The sequence below is a fragment of the Phyllobates terribilis genome, unplaced genomic scaffold, assembly GCF_046119375.1.
Source record: "Phyllobates terribilis strain yellow unplaced genomic scaffold, ASM4611937v1 Scaffold_12__6_contigs__length_324123572, whole genome shotgun sequence".
NCBI lineage: Eukaryota > Metazoa > Chordata > Amphibia > Anura > Dendrobatidae > Phyllobates > Phyllobates terribilis.
This window is the reverse complement of record NW_027362772.1, coordinates 251,806,795-251,827,110: the sequence shown is the minus strand read 5'-3', so window position 1 is coordinate 251,827,110 and position 20,316 is coordinate 251,806,795. Positions and strand designations below refer to the sequence as shown.

At 42.6% G+C, this 20,316-nt stretch overlaps 1 protein-coding gene across 1 annotated transcript; it reads right to left on the bottom strand.

The window, feature by feature from the left end:
* Window positions 1–663: 663 nt before the first annotated feature.
* Window positions 664–13,726, bottom strand: LOC141171567 (taste receptor type 1 member 2-like). Its single transcript, XM_073655247.1, has 5 exons — window positions 13,434–13,726; window positions 9,547–10,305; window positions 4,365–4,571; window positions 3,560–3,680; window positions 664–2,060 (listed from the first exon to the last, which is right to left on the bottom strand). The coding sequence occupies exons 1-5, from the start codon at window positions 13,689–13,691 to the stop codon at window positions 1,132–1,134; spliced, it is 2,274 nt and encodes a 757-aa protein (XP_073511348.1). The 5' UTR covers window positions 13,692–13,726; the 3' UTR covers window positions 664–1,131.
* Between the last annotated feature and the right edge of the window lie 6,590 nt (window positions 13,727–20,316).

Sequence of the window (20,316 nt, the reverse complement as noted above, 5' to 3'; positions counted from 1 at the left end):
CATCTCTCTTCCAGCACTGCGTCCTGCTCTGCTGGCTCACACAGTGATATTCGTGTCTGCAGCAGAGCAGGACGCAGCGCTGGAGGAGAGAGGAGGTGAGCATAATTTTTTATTTTCTGTGTGCAGCGTGATGGGGATCAGAGGGTGCCAAGCATACCAGGATGGACGGGTGCCAAGCATACCAGGAAGAGGGATGAGGGGGCCATACATACCAGGAAGAGGGATGAAGGGTGCCATACATACCAGGATTAGGGGTGCCAAACATACCAAGAAGAAGGATGAGGGGGGCCATACATACCAGGAAGAGGGATGAAGGGTGCCATACATACCAGGATGAGGGATGAGGGATGCCATACATACCAGGAAGAGTGATGAGGGGGGCCATACATACCAGGATGAGGGATGAAGGGTGCCATACATACCAGAAAGAGGGATGGCGGGTGCCATACATACCAGGAAGAGGGATGAGGGGTGCCATACATACCAGGATGAGGGGTGCCATACATACCAGGAAGAGTGATGAGGGGGCCATACATACCAGGATGAGCGATGAGGGGTGCCATACATACCAGGATGAAGGGTGCCATACATACCAGGAAGAGGGATGAGGGATGCCATACATACCAGGAAGAGGGATGAAGGGTGCCATACAGACCCTGCCACTTGGGACCCCACAGCACCAACGCCTCAGCCCCCCAGGTAAGCTGATTATAACACGCACCGGTTTATAAAAAACATTTTTTTTCTATTCTCCTCCCCAAAATTTTTGGTGCGTCTTATAAACCGGTGCGTCTTATAATCCGCAAAATATGGTAATTCAATGCCATTGTACCAGACAGCTGTGACATGCATCCAGTGTCGGACTGGGTTGACAAAGACCCACCATCATTGATTCTTGGGGCCCACTGTTCAGCTACATGCAAAAATAACCTGACCCTGTTACACAAATTTACTTTTGCTTCTATGTAATAATAACTTGGCTAGTTTGCTTAATGAATGATTAGATTGTACCTTTTTCTGCAAATTGTGAATCAAATGTAATAACACTACTCATTAGTACTCCTTCACAGGGGCGGCCTCTGTTCTCCGGTGGGCCAGTCCAAGCCTGCATACATCCTCATTGGGAAGATCTTACCTCGTGCTCCCACTCCCTCTCTTGGTGTAGGACTGGATGGTTGTTTGGAAGTGCTTTGTGGTATTAAATTGAGGCTTACAGTAAATTATGTAACATTTTGGGAAAAAATAACCTCCGGTAATACCCAATAAGCTGGCTAAAGCCAGACCGGCATTAATTGGGGTGATGTACTCTCCCACATCAATGAGTTGAGCGGTAAAGAAAGAGATGCAGACGACAAAATAAATCAACATGGCAAAAGTGATGCATTTGGCTTCGCTGTAGTTTTTGGGTAATTCTTTGCCCATATAAGCAAATGTAAAACAGAGAAGACTGAGAAAAGCGTTGTAACCGTACTGCAGGATGTTGTAGATGGATCCAAACTGGCTGCAGTACAAGAGATCTTCATCTGGGCTCAGTTCCATTGTGGATGGTAGTGGAGGCTTAGTCGAAATCCACAGACAGGAGATCAAGATCTGAAAACCGGAAAGGACGGCCAGACAGATGTACTGCCCGTTCTGTTTTACCCAGTAGTCGTAGGTGGCCGGCAACTTTGAGGCCATCTTAAATATGCAGACTATCTGAAAGGACCGTATGGAAATATAGGAGAAGCAGATGGTGAGGGCGATGCTGTATATAGGGTGTCTCATGATGCACTTCATTATACTTGGCTCTCCAAGATAGGCCAAGACGCTAAGATAGGCCACCGTCAGTGATATTAGCATGAGGAAGCACATTTTACCCCCGGCAGCCTTCACCACCGGACTGGATAAACACACAATGAAGGTCACAATGATGACAACTGTTAGTAACATCCCAACGACTGTTGTCACAAATAAAGCTATGGTCAGGATGTCATTCCAAGTCAGATAGCGTCTGCTTTTATTATAGCAATCAGTACTTCTCTCTGTGGACCACTGGTCTGCATTGCAGTTCATACAGGTACCTAAAATTAAGAAATAATACAATAATAAATATACATAAAAAAAAGAAATTCCTGCAATGTGAATCCTTAAAATGATGATATATTGCATAGAAAAAAAAAATCCTAATAAAAAAATTTGACGCGTTTCGCATACAGTCCTTACTCACTGAATCAACATGAAGACTGTGTCCGAAACGCGTCTGATTTTTTTAACGTTAGATTTGGATTTTTTTTCCGTTTTTTCTACTCAATAAATAATCATTTTAAGGATTCACATTGGTGGAATTGCGATTTATTAGTGTTCGGGGCTTGCTATATTGCAAGGTTTCTGTGCAATCTGAATCTTTGTTTACCAGGTGAGCTGACCTCCTCTTGGTCTTTTATTAACATGTTATACAGTTATGACACAAGCCATCATATATCATCAGCTATCATCAGAAAATGGCTTACTGTGTGAATCAGGTTTATGTGTTAAATGTATTTAAAAAAAAAAATTAATAAAGAAAAATAAAATTAGTAATGGTGCAATTTTCAAACTGGCCTCTGAGGCTTTTTTAGAATCATATTTTCTGTCCAATCAGGAAGAGTTTTCAGCAGGCTCCTTATTGTCACAGGCAGGATTACAATGAAAGGTGACACAGCTGATAACTCAGATCCACCAATCACAATAAGCGATATCACAACTCCCCTGCTCCTCCTCCCTTCACAATGAACGTTACACACACTCATTAGATGCTTCAATACAAAAAATAAGGACTGGCCATTCTGGCTAGGTACATTTGTTGTTTCCTGAAACAAAGTCTAAAAAATCAACTCCAGTCGCCAGTGTGAAAATTGCAAGATTTCCGATTTTATTTTTTAATACAGATTGTGATATGGTAAAAAAAAACATTGCCAAACATATTTAAACCATTGGAAATTTTCTGACAACAGATTCCCTTTCAAGGTAAAATTCACCCTAAAAATAACACAATAACAGCTGTAATTTACTGTAAGTATATTCCTGCAGCACCTCCGGAGGCTAAATGAAGTATTACTATATATTGTTCCTAGTGAAATTAATTTGCTGCTCCAGCTAACTAATAAAGAGACTCTATTTTATTAAATGGTCACTGTATTTTCAGACAACTTGATCTTATTTGATAAACAATATGCTAATCACTTAATACAAAAATAATGTTGACCATTCCACTCCCCAAAAAAATCACTTTAAATTTGCCAACTGGTGGGTGTCTCTCTTCTGTCTAACTAGCTGAAAACTGGATGCTGTCAAGTGTAATTAGTTCCTAGGTGGAAGAATTTACAAAATAGTCCCAGCTCCTATAGTGCTGGCAGAATGTGAATGAAGAGGAACCACTTACTGAAAAGGAATGGATGGTAAGTTATAGAGCAAGAGAATTGGTTCATAGTGGACTGATATGTAAACCAAAAATCTAATTTAACTGATAGTTGGTGACAAAGGAAGGTTTTGCTCCTTTTTCAAATTAACATCTCCAAGCAAAAACAGAAGATTTACAAACCATTTTTATGGAGGTAGGTCCCGGGCTCACAGCTGACACATGAAAAGCAGCACGAGAATTGCCCCTTTTGATGTTTTTCCTGTCCTGGCAAGCAGTCAGAGGAACACACAGAGGAAGGTACCTACAAAAAGCACAGACACAAAATCATAACATGAGTTTTTTTATAATCCGCCATACGGTTCTAGCGATATGAGCCTTTTTATTTATTGATGCTTTGTATGATCTTTAAAAGGGGGCGGAGCTCACAGGCTAATAATGCAGACACGCCCCAGAGGACCCTGTGAGCCACGCCCCAGAGGATCATGTGAGCCTCGCCCCAGAGGATCCTGTGAGTTACATCCCAGAGGATCACGTGAGCCACACCCCAAAGGATCCTGCGAGCAACACCCCAGAGGATATGTGAGCCACACCCCAGAGGATACTGTGAACCACACCCCCTTGATAAAAATCATAAAAAAACAGCACTTATTAAAAAGGCCCCTATCTCTGGAAATGTATGGTGGATTTTAACAAAATAAAAAATGGAAAACTCAGGAGAGCAGCGGGAATAAAATAAGAGCAAAAACTGGACACTTTTGTCCTGATCACAAGTCTTTTTTAAGTTACCATAGACTGGACACTTTGTACAACACCAGCCACTGGGTACTATATAAAACTTTAGGTAACTAGAGACTGTATATATGCGCTATGCGACATTTGGTCGCCATTGAGTTCAGTTTAGTGTCAAATACTAAGAACAGTCCCAAAGTATTAAGTGGAGGTTTAGGGTATAACCATTATTAAGCCATGCATCATACTAACTAACCGCATTGTTTTCTGTTTGCCAATTAATCATGTCTGACTTGATATCGAGGTTTCCTAAGCCAGCATAGGTCCCAACAGTCTGAAATGCAGATCCACCCAACCAGTTCCAGAAGACAATGTCATATCCGATAGGAGAATCACCATATATGTCGAAGTTTATTTCATTATCCAGCAATGAAAAGTTCACTTGTCCCAGAGCTTCAGTGATCTAAAATGAGCAAAAGATACGGTAAATACTGCAAAAAATTACAGCAAACTAAATAAAGCTGTGATGTAGTACTGTCACAGGGATACCGAGACAGAGAGGGGCCAGAAGACCGCGGTATCTGGTTTCACGAACTCCTGCACTGGTTAGAAGTGCTTCACCATCTTATTAAACCGTGCAGGTTTTTCCCTTGCTAGCGGTGAAAGGGTTAATCTGTTCAGTTGAAGCTCCTGGAGCTTTCCTACTTGGATTGTCTCAGCTGTTCAGTGTTGGCCACTCTCCTCTGCTATATATGCTCGTATCTGGCACTTAGGGATTGCCAGTATTAGTTCTTACTGCCTGGTTCTGGAGTTGGATGTGTAGTTTGTGGTTGGAGTTGGCGTTTGGAGATTTGTTCAGGAGATTGTTGCTTGAAGTTTTGTCTGTGTGCACATCCTCATCCTTTCCAATTTGGTGTCTACTTCTTTTAACTTCCCTGCCCCCCTGTGTCCCACTCTGTTGTTTGGTGAGTGTATTTTGTATGGTTGGAATTTTCATTTATCCCTGTCTGTCTTCCCTTGTTTGTCTGGTTAATGTGTTCCTAAACACTTCAATTTCTCACTACCCTGGGTGAGAGAGAGGACAGATAAGGGTTGATATAGGAGCATAGCAAGGCACGAGAACCCGGCATCTCCACCTTCAGGAGTAATCCTGGGGACAGAGATTGACTAGGGCATCCCTAGTTCTAGGGACCTGGTTAGTCTCCATAGTCCCAACTCCATTGTGACAAGTACTCTACATAGCTGGTAAGTGTGAGCACCATGGTGAAGGAGAAATAAAGCAACCACGTTCTTTTACCTACTGTAATAGCGTGTCCCCTTCGTCCAAAGGAACAGTGAGTCATACTTGCACTGAAAAGTAGGGTATAGAGAAGAGCGAATGTCCAAAAGTTTGATTTAAACAGATTTGATTCGGTCCAAATTAAAAATGCCCCAATTGCCGTGAAAAGACGTTTATTATTATTATTGTCTGCTGTAACTCCAGATCCCAAAGCATAATAAACAGATGGGAAGGAAGAGGTAAAAAATGTAAAAAAACACATTATATTCACCTGTGTTATGCTTTCACCTGACTCTTCTCGCTACATCCACTACCGCAGCTCCCTGGTCATTGAGGTCAATTTTGTGCGTTGCACCTCTCACACACGCATGTGACTGTGTGGGCTGTGGAAGTGGCACAAGGAGTCATATTAGGGCCAGAGACAGGTGATTAGAACATGTTTTTTTTTATTTTAACTTCTTCCCAGTTCTCAAAAGAATCCAGAAAAATCATTGTCAAATCATCGTCCATTTTGCTCGATTCGTGCAAATCGAATCTTGAAAATGTTAAATTCACCAGTATCCTAAATTTTGTAGAAAATTCAAAACTAATTCAATTACTTATGGATCAATCCATTCATATCTAGTAAGGGATGACATATTTTAGAGATAGGACATACTTTTCTTTATTTAGAAAACCCTTCTAGTCCTTATTCCCACATAGAGTAAACGCTGCCGTTTTCCGCTGCTTTTGTGCAGAAAATCCGCAGTTCATAATTAAAGCAAAGTGGATGCGATTTCATGAAAACTCAGGCTCTCTGCACATTTAAAGTCTCCTGAACTGGGAATTTTTTTGGTGCGTTTTTTCTCTATAGTTTTTTATGGGGTGCCTAAAAGGACAAGAAAAAAATTAGCATTTTTAAGTGCAGAATTTCAGCATTTCTCTACAAAAAAAATGCATAAAATAAATGCAGTGTAAATCTGCACTAAAAACACATAAAAAAGGGGGAAAACACTTAAAAAATGCAGCAAAACTGCAGTGACAGTGCTGAAGAAGTGTGGGATTTAAAAGGTTGTTGTTTTTATTATTTGATATATTTGATAACATTTGTATCTGTTACCAGTTTTGTATTTCCCTTTTCTTTTATTTATATTGTGAAAAGATATTGATGCTCAGAAGACTTGGAGAACGAGCGTACATAACAACACTTGTTTCCAATCATCGCATCGCGATCAGCCAAGCAAAATGCTTGTTGGTGGACTGATGGGATCAATTATACAGTTATATGAAAAATCTTAAGCTTATTGTTTTATAAAAATTGGTGTTTTTGCAACAGCTATTTCAGTTTGATATATGTAATAACTGTTGGACACAGTAATGTTTCTGCCTTGAAATGAGGTTTATTGTACTAACAGAAAATGTGCAATCTGCATTCAAACAAAATTTGACAGGTGCATAAGTATGGGCACCTCACCAGAAAAGTGACATTAATATTTAGTAGATCCTCCTTTTGCAAAAATAACAGCCTCTAGTCGCTTCCTGTAGCTTTTAATGAGTTCCTGAATCCTGGATGAAGGTATTTTTGACCATTTCTCTTTACAAAACAATTCCAGTTCAGTTAAGTTTGATGGTCTCCGAGCATGGACAGCCCTCTTCAAATGATCCCACAGATGTTCAATGATATTCAGGTCTGGGGACTGGGATGGCCATTCCAGAACATTGTAATTGTTCCTCTGCATGAATGCCTGAGTAGATTTGGAGCGGTGTTTTGGATCATTGTCTTGCTGAACGATCCATCCCCTGCGTAACTTCAACTTTATCACTGATTCTTGAACATTATTGTCAAGAATCTGCTGATACTGAGTGGAATCCATGCGTTCCTCAACTTTAACAAGATTCCCGGTGCCAGCATTGGCCACACAGCCCCAAAGCATGATGGAACCTCCACCAAATTTTACTGTGGGTAGCAAGTGTTTTTCTTGGAATGCTGTGTTTTTTTGCCGCCATGCATAACGCCTTTTTGTATGACCAAACAACTCAATCTTGGTTTCATCAGTCCACAGGACCTTCTTCCAAAAAGAAATTGGCTTCTCCAAATGTGCTTTTGCATACCTCAGCCAACTCTGTTTGTGGCGTGCTTGCAGAAACGGCTTCTTTCGCATCACTCTCCCATACAGCTTCTCCTTGTGCAAAGTGCGTTGTATAGTTGACCGATGCACAGTGACACCATCTGCAGCAAGTTGATGCTGCAGCTCTCTGGAGGTGGTCTGAGGATTGTCCTTGACTGATCTCACCATTCTTCTTCTCTGCCTTTCTGATGTTTTTCTTGGCCTGCCACTTCTGGCCTTAACAAGAACTGTCCCTGTGTTCTTCCATTTCCTTACTATGTTCCTCACAGTGGAAACTGACAGGTTAAATCTCTGAGATAGCTTTTTGTATCCTTTCCCTGAACAACTATGTTGAATAATCTTTGTTTTCAGATCATTTGACAGTTGTTTTGAGGAGCCCATGATGCCACTCTTCAGAGGAGATTCAAACAGGAGAACAACTTGCAAGTGGCCACTTTAAGTAGCTTTTCTCATGATTGCATACACCTGGCTATGAAGTTCAAAGCTCAATGAGGTTACAAAACCATAAAAAGTGCTTTAGTAAGTCAGTAAAAAGTAAGTAGGAGTACTTAAAACAAGAAAATGATAAGGGTGCCCATACTTATGCACCTGTCAAATTTTGTTTGAATGCAGATTGCACATTTTCTGTTAGTACAATAAACCTCATTTCAACGCAGAAACATTACTGTGTCCAACAGTTATTACATATATCAAACTGAAATAGCGGTTGCAAAAACACCAATTTTTATAAAACATTAAGATTAAGATTAATAGGGGTGCCCAAACTTTTTCATATAACTGTATCGGACATTATCTGATCGTAGTTGGCACCAGACGTGCTGGCGACAATACGCAAACTGTATGGGGGCAAAACAATTGTCGCTGTCCCCATATTGTGGACAGTGTGAAAGGACCTTTAAATAAGCGCTGATCTACCTCTATATAGTCTATCAATGCCTATGTAAATGTTCCTTGAAGGGGTTGTCTGGGACCTTAACATTGATGGTTTATCCTTAGTATGGGTCATCAAGTAGTATGGGACACGCGGCTCCCCCTCTGATTTGAATAGGGGGTAGATGGGCAGTACCGGGCCGTGGTCACTATACTGTTGACGGCGCTGTACTGTGCAACTCTGCAACTATGCAAATTGTCTCCTCAGAGAGGATGAGGACTAGAACTCTAGCGCCACCTATTTGAAGTAGCAATCCTAAAAGTCAATATCGACTCTCTAACGAGCCTTGTCACATGGATAAAAGCCCAAACCAGAATCTTAATTTGCAGACACTGTGTTTCGGGGTACTGCCCCTCATCAGTGCAAAGTGTGAGATCTAGTGTGGCTGGGTGAGATTCTGGTTATGACTTTTATCCTAAGTCATGTGACAAGGCTTGTTAGAGAGTCGATATTGACTCTTAGGATTGCTACTTCCTGTAGGTGGCACTAGAGTTCTAGTCCTCTTCCTCTCTGAAGAGACAATTTGCATATTTTCCAGAGGAGCATTGCGGCTTGAAAGTCTCCTCACCTTGGCATGTCAGGCTTGACATGTCACTCTCCGCAAGGACAAATGTTACCCCTTGGATCCTGCTCTGCAACTAAGTACATCCATTCTTGTAAAGCTGATCGGCAGGGGGGACAGGTGTCGCACCCCCACTGATCAGATATTACTGACATATTCAAAGGATAGGCCATCAATATAAAAGTCCCAGACAACCCTTTGAAGGCCTCATGCACATGGGTGCATCACAGTTCCAACTTGTACTGAGCCATATTATGGCACCCATAGAGGTGCCTAAGACTTACTCTAGCTCTGCATGTAATATCTATCTGCTTCCAAATGTAAACCACAGCATGCTTCTTCCTTATAGGCTGTATCACTGAGACATTTTTATATTAAGGGGAGACTATGATATATAGTAATATGAGTGTACTGTCTTCATCTCTGCCTATGTCTGTGTGTATACATGCTGTTTTTGTGTTTTATTTAACAAGTACATTGAAAATCATGGAAAAAAAATCCTGAAAACAGCCAAAAGTCAAAAACATTTCAAGAGACCTGGTAAGAGGTGCCACCTACTTGCCAGGGGTAGACCTCATTTTTGTTGCAGGATGCTTCATTACAACCAAGCACATTATGCAGGGCATGTGCCACGGCGTACACAGCTGAGTAGATGCTGAAGCTGACTCTTTTATCCGAGGCACCCAAAAAGTTACTGAGAGTTGTAGTGTGACATTCATCGCAGTCTTGGTTGCAGCCTTCATCTAGGCTTGAAGTTCCTGATCTGCTTCTGTTTTCATAGTATACATTCAGGAGATATTCATCGAAGGCTGGGATCTTCACGTATTTTTGAGCAATGCCAAGTACCATCCCTAAATTCTTCATAACTGGCAAATCATAAATTTCCTTAGACAATGACCACGTCTCGGTAGCCAGCCAGATCTTCGACGGAGCATTCAGTTCCGCCACTTCCTTAAAAAAGTCCAAAACCACAATGTCAACGGAGAACACCAAGATGACATTGACGTTAGTGAGGATGATATTGGAGACCACACTGTGTAGAGAATTTTCCCACTCCGTCTCTTTGCCCACGATTTTAATAGGTATGAATCCTTTATATGCGATACAAATGTTCGTATCTGATGTGAGTTCTACAAATTGCTGGACTCCTTTGAATCCATATTCATCCAAACTTCCCAGCACAGCAATCCAAGTCCAATTAAAATAGTTGAGGATGTCTGTAATGGCTTGTTGCTGCACCCTGCTGCTTGGAATGGTCTGGAAGCTGGACGGCAGGCTCAGCTCACTCATCCTCTTACTGGTAGCAAAAACGTTGATCTATAAATGTACAAAAACAAATATTTTTACTGAATCAGATCCCAGTTCTATGCTGCCTTACCCTGAGACTCTTGGCCAACAGCCTACGGTCTAGAAGTTCCCCGGTGGTTTGCCGTAGTCTCGGAATGTAGACTGTTGGAAGTAGCAATCCTAAAAGACACTATCGACCCTTTAACCCCTTTACCACATTGAGGTTTTGCGTTTTCGATTTTTGCTCCCCTTCTTCCCAGAGCCATAACTTTTTTTATTTTTTCGGTCAATATGGCCGTGTGAGGGCTTGTTTTTTGTGGGACGGATTGTACTTTTGAACAACACCATTGGTTTTACCATATCATGTACTGGAAAATGGGAAAAAAAAATCAAAGTGCGGTAAAATTGCAAAAAAAGTACAATTCCATAATAGTTTTATTTTTTTACCACGTTCGCTAAATGCTAAAACTGACCTGCCATTATTATTCTCCAGGTCATTACGAGTTCATAGACACCAAACATGTATAGGTTCTTTTTTATTTAAGTGGTGAAAAAAAATCAAAAGTTTGTTAAAGAAAAAAAAAAGTCACCATTTTCTGAGACCTGTAGCGTCTCCATTTTTCAACATCTGAGGCCGGGCAAGGGCTTATTTTGTGCGCATCAAGCTGACGTTTTTATTGATACCATTTTGGGGTAGATACGATGTTTTGATTGCCCGTTATTGCATTTTATTGCAATGTTGCAGTGACCAAAAAAAAGTAATTCTGGCGTTTTGATTTTTTTTCTTGCTACGCCGATTGTATTAATTATTTTTATATATTGAAAGATCGGGTGATTCTGAACACGGTGATACCAAATATGTGTATTTCTTATTTTTTTTGTTTTATTTTGAATGTGGCGAAAGGGGGATGATTTGAACTTTTATATATTTTTTAATTTTTTTAATATTTTTAAAAATATTTTTTTTTCTCTTTTCACTTGCTTCAATAGTCTCCATGGGAGACTAGAAGCTGCGATCATCTGATCGCCTGTGCTACACACAGCAGGGCTTCAATTTGCAGACACGTTAAGGGGTGCTTGCAGCTCATCAGTGAAAACTCAAGAACTGGTGGGTGAGTGGCCTTTGATAAGGGATTTGGAGGGTAACATTTCTCTTTGTTAAGAGCACCAAGTTGGCGTAAGGAGACTTACAGGTCTATGCAATGCTCCCCTAGCAATAAGTACAGAGAACTTTTAATTTCGCACAAAGTTCGTGAACCACGTGAGTCTTTTTGAAGAACTTGTCGCTAAAATGTCAACAAATACCACAAGACAAAAAAAAAGAAAAGTAACTTAAAAAATTGCTAGGGAAGCATTGCATTGCCTATAAGTCTCCTTACGTCACTTTTCTTTTTTTTTTTGTCTTGTGATATTTGTCGACTTTTTTGCGCTACAATCTTCAAAAAGGTGCACGTGGCTCATGAACTTTGTACAAAACTAAAAGTTCTCTTTGGGCCCCATTATAATTGCATTTGTGTTTTTCACCTGTTTTTCATTTGTACGTTATTCTTTTAATTTTCACCTTTTTAAAGTCTATTTTTTCTATGAGCTCGCCTTTTTTTATGCTTGTGATTTTGGGCCAGGCTTTGGGGTTTCCAGATGTTTTCGGCTGTTTTCCAACTTTTTAAAAGGTTTCAACATTTTACGCAAATGTATTCAACCCGCTTAATTGGAGTGACTTTATGTACATTCAGTTTCCTTGCACAAATTTTGCTACATTTGCAAAAAACAACAACAAATGGATAAAGACAAAAATTAAGCGCATTTTTTAGTTTGCTCAAATTTCACGAACCTGGGTGCCCCATTTTGTAGATATTTTGGGCAAAAAAACGTCAATAAGTACTAAAAGACAAAAAAAGAAAAGTGACATAAAAAACTCCACAAAAGATAAATTGGGCCCTTTATTCTTGTCTTTATCCTTTTTCTTTGCAAATTATTAGCTTAAAAAAAAAATATTACATTAAAAATTTCACAAAATTTGTACAAAGAATCCATACTGGAGTTTTATTTGCTCAAAAATTTTGCAACTTGATGAATCAGCCGAAAATATCTGGAAACTTCAAACTTCACTCACAATGATGAACATATAAAAGCCAGGAGAACATATACAGTATACAGTAAAATAGACTGAAAAAAGTGCAAATTAATAGTGAATGAAAAACAGGCGAAAAAGACAAAAAAATAGAGAAAAGGTGCAGACCCATTGCGGCTGGATTTAAATGTAGGGAATGGTGTTTATGGTTAACAATAATATGACAATGGTATCTGACCAGAAGAATCACAAGAACAGGACTTCATTCATTGCTGCTGGGACTGACGAAGATAGCCGAGCACTGTCCTCAGCTTTTACCATCAGTTCTATAGATAATGAATGCGGCAGTAGTGTACATGCCACTCCATTAAAATGGGAACACAGAACCAACAATTTTGTGTTTGTTAAAGGGGTTTGTCCAGTCTTGGGGTTGAAGTCTGCAGTCACTCTATGTGACTGCCAATTTGTGACTCCCCACAGTGTGCAATGTGCGCGCTGTCAGAATTTTCCGGTGCTGGCGGGCACATGGCTGCAAGTATGCTATTTTTGTTACATGCCAACTAGACGTACGTGGTCTCACTCAATACAAGTGAATAGAACGAGGCAGGACAAGTCTAGTTGGAATGTGGGTACAAGTATGCAAATCACATACTTGTGGTCACATGACCTGGACAACCAATTTAAGGGTTCCCTCATAGCAATCAAATACTTACATATTGCCCTATGAATGCTGTATTTGGCTGTTGTCTAATTACACACTAAACTAAGCTGCCGCTTTGCTGGGCTACCATTAGAATTAAAAAGGCCCTAAAGTTCAAGTCCAATGTAAATTGTGAGCATGGTCACATTATTAAAGTCAATTACCCCAACAGTAATATTATATTAAATATGCAATTTTATAATACACTATAGTTAAAAAAAAAATCCTACCAATAGTAACCAGAAAATTTTCTTTTTTTTCTACTGTATAGCCAGCAGAGGGCACTATTTCACTACTGGATATAAACAATAATTTTTGGTGGCTGAAGGGAGAGAAGTTGTAAGTGACATCTGCAAGATTAACTCACATTAATGATCAGATACTTACTTGTGGAAGAAGCAGTAGATTAAAAAGGTCGGCGGTGGTCTCCGCAGCATCAGTGTTATCAGGGCCAATCACAGAGATTACATTGGGGATGTATTCTGTAAAACTTTCTGTAAGGTTAATCATGTAGTCCCGTGACATGAAATTCAGAGCCGGCTGGATGTTGTTATACACATAGCAAGTGTCAAAGACATTGTAGCCTAGGGTTATGTTGGGAAGAAGTTTACTACTATTGTTAATTTCCTCCACTGCAAATCTCATGACTTGAAAGTACCGATATCCTGCAAAATTGACTTTTAAACTATAGGGTGAAAAATACACATTGTTAGGACCAGACCATAGAACTGAACATCGTAATAGACTGTATGAAATTATACATTTCAAAAACAGATGCCCCTTTGACATTTATAATAAAAGTTTTCAAATCCAAAAAATATTAAATTAGTTAAATCTTGTACTAATCCTGAACTAATCCTCAAACTCCGGAGCTGCACTCACTATTCTGCTGGTGCAGTCACTGTGTACATACATTACATTACTGATCCTGTACCGATCCTGAGTTACATCCTGTATTATACCCCAGAGCTGCACTCACTATTCTGCTGGTGCAGTCACTGTGTACATACATTACATTACTTATCCTGTACTGATCCCGAGTTACATCCTGTATTATACTCCAGAGCTGCACGCACTATTCTGCTGGTGCAGTCACTGTGTACATACATTACATTACTTATCCTGTACTGATCCTGAGTTACATCCTGTATTATACTCCAGAGCTGCACTCACTATTCTGCTGGTGATATCACTGTGTACATACATTACATTACTTATCCTGCACTGATCCTGAGTTACATCCTGTATTATACTCCAGAGCGGCACTCACTATTCTGCTGGTGCAGTCACTGTGTACATACATTACATTACTGATCCTGTACTGATCCTGGGTTACATCCTGTATTATACTCCAGAGCTGCACTCACTATTCTACTGGTGGAGTCACTGTGTACATACATTACATTACTGATCCTGTACCGATCCTGAGTTACATCCTGCATTATACTCCAGAGCTGCACTCACTATTCTGCTGGTGGAGTCACTGTGTACATGCATTACATTACTGATCCTGTACCGATCCTGAGTTACATCCTGTATTATACTCCAGAGCTGCACTCACTATTCTGCTGGTGCAGTCACTGTGTACATACATTACATTACTGATCCTGTACCGATCCTGAGTTACATCCTGTATTATACTCCAGAGCTGCACTCACTATTCTGCTGGTGCAGTCACTGTGTACATACATTACATTACTGATCCTGTACCGATCCGGAGTTACATCCTGTATTATACTCCGGAGCTGCACGCACTATTCTGCTGGTGCAATCAATGTGTACATACATTACATACCCTGCACTGATCCTGTACTGATCCTGAGTTACATCCTGTATTATACCCCAGAGCAGCACTCACTATTCTGCTGGTGCAGTCACTGTGTACATACATTACATTATTGATCCTGTACTGATCCTGAGTTACATCCTATATTATACCCCAGAGCTGCACTCACTATTCTGCTGGTGCAGTCACTGTGTACATACATTACATTACTGATCCTGTACCGATCCTGAGTTACATCCTGTATTATAGAGCTGCACTCACTATTCTGCTGGTGCAGTCACTGTGTACATACATTACATTACTGATCCTGAGTTACATCCTGTATTATAGAGCTGCACTCACTATTCTGCTGGTGCAGTCACTGTGTATATAAATTACATTACTGATCCTGCACTGATCCTGAGTTACATCCTGTATTATACTCCAAAGCTGCACTCACTATTCTGCTGGTGCAGTCACTGTGTAAATACATTACATTACTGATCCTGTACTGATCCTGAGTTACATCCTGTATTATACTCCAGAGCTGCACTCACTATTCTGCTGGTGCAGTCACTGTGTAAATACATTACATTACTGATCCTGTACTGATCCTGAGTTACATCCTGTATTATACTCCAGAGCTGCACTCACTATTCTGCTGGTGCAGTCACTGTGTAAATACATTACATTACTGATCCTGTACTGATCCTGAGTTACATCCTGCATTATACTCCAGAGCTGCACTCACTATTCTGCTGGTGCAGTCACTGTGTACATACATTACATTATTGATCCTGTACTGATCCTGAGTTACATCCTATATTATACCCCAGAGCTGCACTCGCTATTCTGCTGGTGCAGTCACTGTGTACATACATTACATTACTTATCCTGTACTGATCCTGAGTTACATTCTGTATTATACCCCAGAGCTGCACTCACTATTCTGCTGGTGCAGTCACTGTGTACATACATTACATTACTGATCCTGTACCGATCCTGAGTTACATCCTGTATTATACTCCAGAGCTGCACTCACTATTCTGCTGGTGCAGTCACTGTGTATATAAATTACATTACTGATCCTGTACCGATCCTGAGTTACATCCTGTATTATATTCCAGAGCTGCACTCACTATTCTGCTGGTGCAGTCACTGTGTAAATACATTACATTACTGATCCTGTACTGATCCTGAGTTACATCCTGTATTATACTCCAGAGCTGCACTCACTATTCTGCTGGTGCAGTCACTGTGTACATACATTACATTACTGATCCTGTACTGATCCTGAGTTACATCCTGTATTATACTCCAGAGCTGCACTCACTATTCTGCTGGTGCAGTCACTGTGTAAATCAGGGGTCTCAAACTCGGCTGGGTATATGGGCCGCACATGGAAAAAATTTGAATTTGGGGGGCCGCATTCTTTGTTCAATGTGACATTTTTAGTGATACCATTTTTTTTGTATACACCTTTTGAACATTTTTGCCGTGTTTATTTTTTTATAGCTTGGGTCGTTATGGATGTGGCGATAATAAACGTGCACTTTTTTGTGTTTACTTTAGTTTACATATAAAACAGCATTTTTAGTGCCCAATATTTTTTCATGCTTTATTTTATTTTTTATTTTTTTTACAATTTTATTTCCCCCAATTGGCCACATACAGTAATATTGTCTTACAATTAGCATCATATAGTAATAATGGAAAACATCTTGTAGTAATGTTCCCCATCCAAGTCCCCATCTTGTACTAATGTGCCCCATCCAGGTTCCCATCCTGTGGCTATGTGCCCCATCCAGGTCCCCATCCTGTGGCAACGTTCCCCATCCTGGCGCCCATCTTGTACTAATGTGCCTCATCCAGGTCCCCATCTTGGGGCTATGTGCCCCATCCAGGTCCCCATCCTGTGGCAATGTTCCCCATCCAGGTCCCCATCTTGTGGCTCTGGTCCCCATCTTGTGGCTCTGTGCCCCATCCAGGTCCCCATCTTGTGGCTCTGTGCCCCATCCAGGTCCCCATCCTGTGGCAACGTTCCCCATCCTGGCGCCCATCTTGTACTAATGTGCTTCATCCAGGTCCCCATCTTGGGGCTATGTGCCCCATCCAGGTTCCCATCTTGAGGCTATGTGCCCCATCCAGGTCCCCATCTTGTGGCTATGTGCCCCATCCAGGTCCCCATGTTGTGGCTATGTGCCCCATCTTGTGGCTCTGTGCCCCATCCAGGTCCCCATCTTGTGGCTATGTGCCCCATCCAGGTTCCCATCTTGAGGCTATGTGCCCCATCCAGGTCCCCATCTTGTGGCTATGTGCCCCATCCAGGTCCCCATGTTGTGGCTATGTGCCCCATCCAGGTCCCCATGTTGTGGCTATGTGCCCCATCTTGTGGCTCTGTGCCCCATCCAGGTCCCCATCTTGTGGCTATGTGCCCCATCCAGGTTCCCATCTTGAGGCTATGTGCCCCATCCAGGTCCCCATCTTGTGGCTATGTGCCCCATCCAGGTTCCCATCTTGTGGCTCTGTGCCCCATCCAGGTCCCCATCTTGTGGCTATGTGCCCCATCCAGGTCCACATCTTGAGGCTATGTGCCCCATCCAGGTCCACATCTTGAGGCTCTGTGCCCCATCCAGGTCCCCATCTTGTGGCTATGTGCCCCATCCAGGTCCCCATCCTGTGGCAACATTCCCCATCCTGGCGCCCATCTTGTACTAATGTGCCTCATCCAGGTCCCCATCTTGGGGCTATGTGCCCCATCCAGGTCCCCATCCTGTGGCAATGTTCCCCATCCAGGTCCCCATCTTGTGGCTATGTGCCTCATCCAGGTCCCCATCTTGTGGCTATGTGCCCCATCCAGGTCCCCATCTTGTGGCAATGTTCCCCATCCAGGTCCCCATCTTGTGGCTATGTGCCCCATCCAGGTCCCCATCTTGTGGCTATGTGCCCCATCCAGGTCCCCATCTTGTGGCAATGTTCCCCATCCAGGTCCCCATCTTGTGGCTATGTGCCCCATCCAGGTCCCCATCTTGTGGCTATGTGCCCCATCCAGGTCCCCTCTTGTGGCTATGTGCCCCATCCAGGTCCCCTCTTGTGGCTCTGTGCCCCATCCAGGTCCCCTCTTGTGGCTATGTGCCCCATCCCGGTCCCCATGTTGTGGCTCTGTGCCCCCTGTGCTGTTCTTCACACACATAAAATAGAAAAAAAAAAAGATGATTCTCACCTGTCCTCCGTTCCCTCGGCGGCCTTCCTGCAGATGTGGCCCGCAGGCACCACAGAGTCCGACCCCTTGACGATCCCGACCTGGTCCAGGAGGAGCCGCCGACAGCAGCGCTGCATTGCCGCACAGAGACTGTCTCCCAGCACAGCATTTTCAATGTCAGCCGCCGGCCAATCAGAGGCCAGCAGCTGACATCTGCATATGGCAATGACGTCATACTCGCTGCGCCGACACGCAGATATCAGCTGCTGGCCTCTGATTGGCCAGTGGCTGGCATTGGAAATGCAGTGCTGGGAAACAGTCTCTGTGTGGCAATTCAGCGCTGCTGTCGGCGGCTCCTCCTGGACCAGGTCGGGATCGTCAAGGGGTCTGTGCCTGCGGGCCGCATAAAGCAGCCTCAGGGGCCGCATGCGGCCCGCGGGCCGCGTGTTTGAGACCCCTTACTGATCCTGTACTGATCCTGAGTTACATCCTGCATTATACTCCAGAGCTGCACTCACTATTCTGCTGGTGCAGTCACTGTGTACATAAATTACATTACTTATCCTGCACTGATCCTGAGTTACATCCTGTAGATCTTTTATTATAAAAATGAAAAACATAACAATAATAATAACAGAAACATAACAAAATTAATAACCAGAAAATAAACAGTGTAATGAAACTGGTCCAGCCGCTCCCTCTCTCCTCACACACATATCATACATATATACACAATAATAACTACCTACACCATGACATCTGGTCCGGTTACCAAACAAATAATAACAATATAATAAACAATAACCGACAAATTATATACATTTTTTTTTTTTTTTAAATAGATAAAATAAATACTAACTATACAAATATATACAAGACAAAACAAAACACCCCACACTTGAGCCCACCAGTCCCTCCCCGGCACTGACCTGAGAGCTGGTCCTGCGCCTCATGCCTCAGTCCATGTCCAACGTCCATAGGACAGATCAGGCAGTGCCAGTTTTTCACCCAAATAACCAGTGTCCCACAAGATGAACCCACCTCCCCCCTTTTCCCTCCACCCAACCTAACACCTACACCCAAACCCATATATACAATATATACAGAAACAAACAATACAATAACAAACAATACAATAACCACAACTGACAAAGCCCAAGTTCGATGCCTGCAGCCCTACATCACTGTCTACTGATCAATAAAACAAAAATCTATGGTGTCAGCAGCAGCCCACCACCAGAAGAGGAGATGACCAGACTAGGGCACAATAAAAGAAAAGCCCCTCCAGAGGAGAGCGGCCCTCCGTGTACCCAGTCTCTCATACTCCGGAGAACGCACCTTCACCAGGTCACCGAGTATGGTCCTAAACACATCGTCCACTGGGAGGATTTTCCGCTGCGTCTATACTAAGCAAAGTGCGTTCCACGTGTGATACCTAACCACTGCGCTAACTAGAAATAAGGTGCAGCGGTCCCGACCACCCAGGTCCCCGAATGCTCCATAGGCCCATTCCGCATAAGAGAGACCGGCCAGCCGGGGCCAGCCAATGGAGGTGTCCACCCTGTTGTACACCTCTGTGTTAAAGGGACAACGAAGCAGGAAGTGGTCCATGCTTTCAAGCATGGTACCACAATGCTCCCGAGGACAGTTCCTGTCCTCAGAGCTCCTACACTTCAGATTGTCCCTCACACACATTTTCCCATGGAAGCAGCGCCAAGCCAAGTCCCAAACCTTCAAGGGGATCCTGATAGAATTCAAAAGATGCAGACCCACCCCAAGATCCCGACTTGGGCAATCCCTGAGCGCCAGAGGCCTCTGAAAATGGGTCAACAGAACCCTTTTGTCAAGGAGCTTCCTTGGCAGAGTCCTGACCTCCCACATTCCCAGACCCCACCGGTGAATTACCTTCAGAACCAGGGTAGCGTAAGCCATTCCTGGAAGAAAGGCTGAAACAATCCCCTACTGGAGAGTACCCACGGAGGAGCCCTCTCTTTCCGGAGGTTTGCAATATTGATCTTAATGAAGGTATTCACAAGGAATACCACACGGTTGACCATACCCAACCCTCCTAGTCTCCTCGTACGGTAAGTAACCTCCCTCTTGACCAGGTTCAGTCTATTCCCCCATAACAGTTGGAAGAACAAACTGTAGACCCGAGTCCAGAGAGGCTCCGGCAAGATGCACACACTGCCCAGATAAATCAGCAAAGGGAGCAGGTAAGTTTTGATCAGGTTTACCCTTTCCCTTATGTGGCGCCCCTGAGGGTTCGGTCGCCACAGAGATACTGCACCTCACCCAGAGGC

Bases quoted from the DNA above. Each gene is read 5' to 3' on its own strand.
- LOC141171567 (XM_073655247.1), bottom strand. From the start codon at position 13,691: ATGAGATTTGCAGTGGAGGAAATTAACAATAGTAGTAAACTTCTTCCC. The intron at 3,681-4,364 runs GTTAGTTAGTAT...TGCTTTTTGTAG, and splicing joins GGCAAACAGAAAACAATGCG to GTACCTTCCTCTGTGTGTTC. The intron at 2,061-3,559 runs GTTTGTAAATCT...TCTTAATTTTAG, and splicing joins GACCTACCTCCATAAAAATG to GTACCTGTATGAACTGCAAT.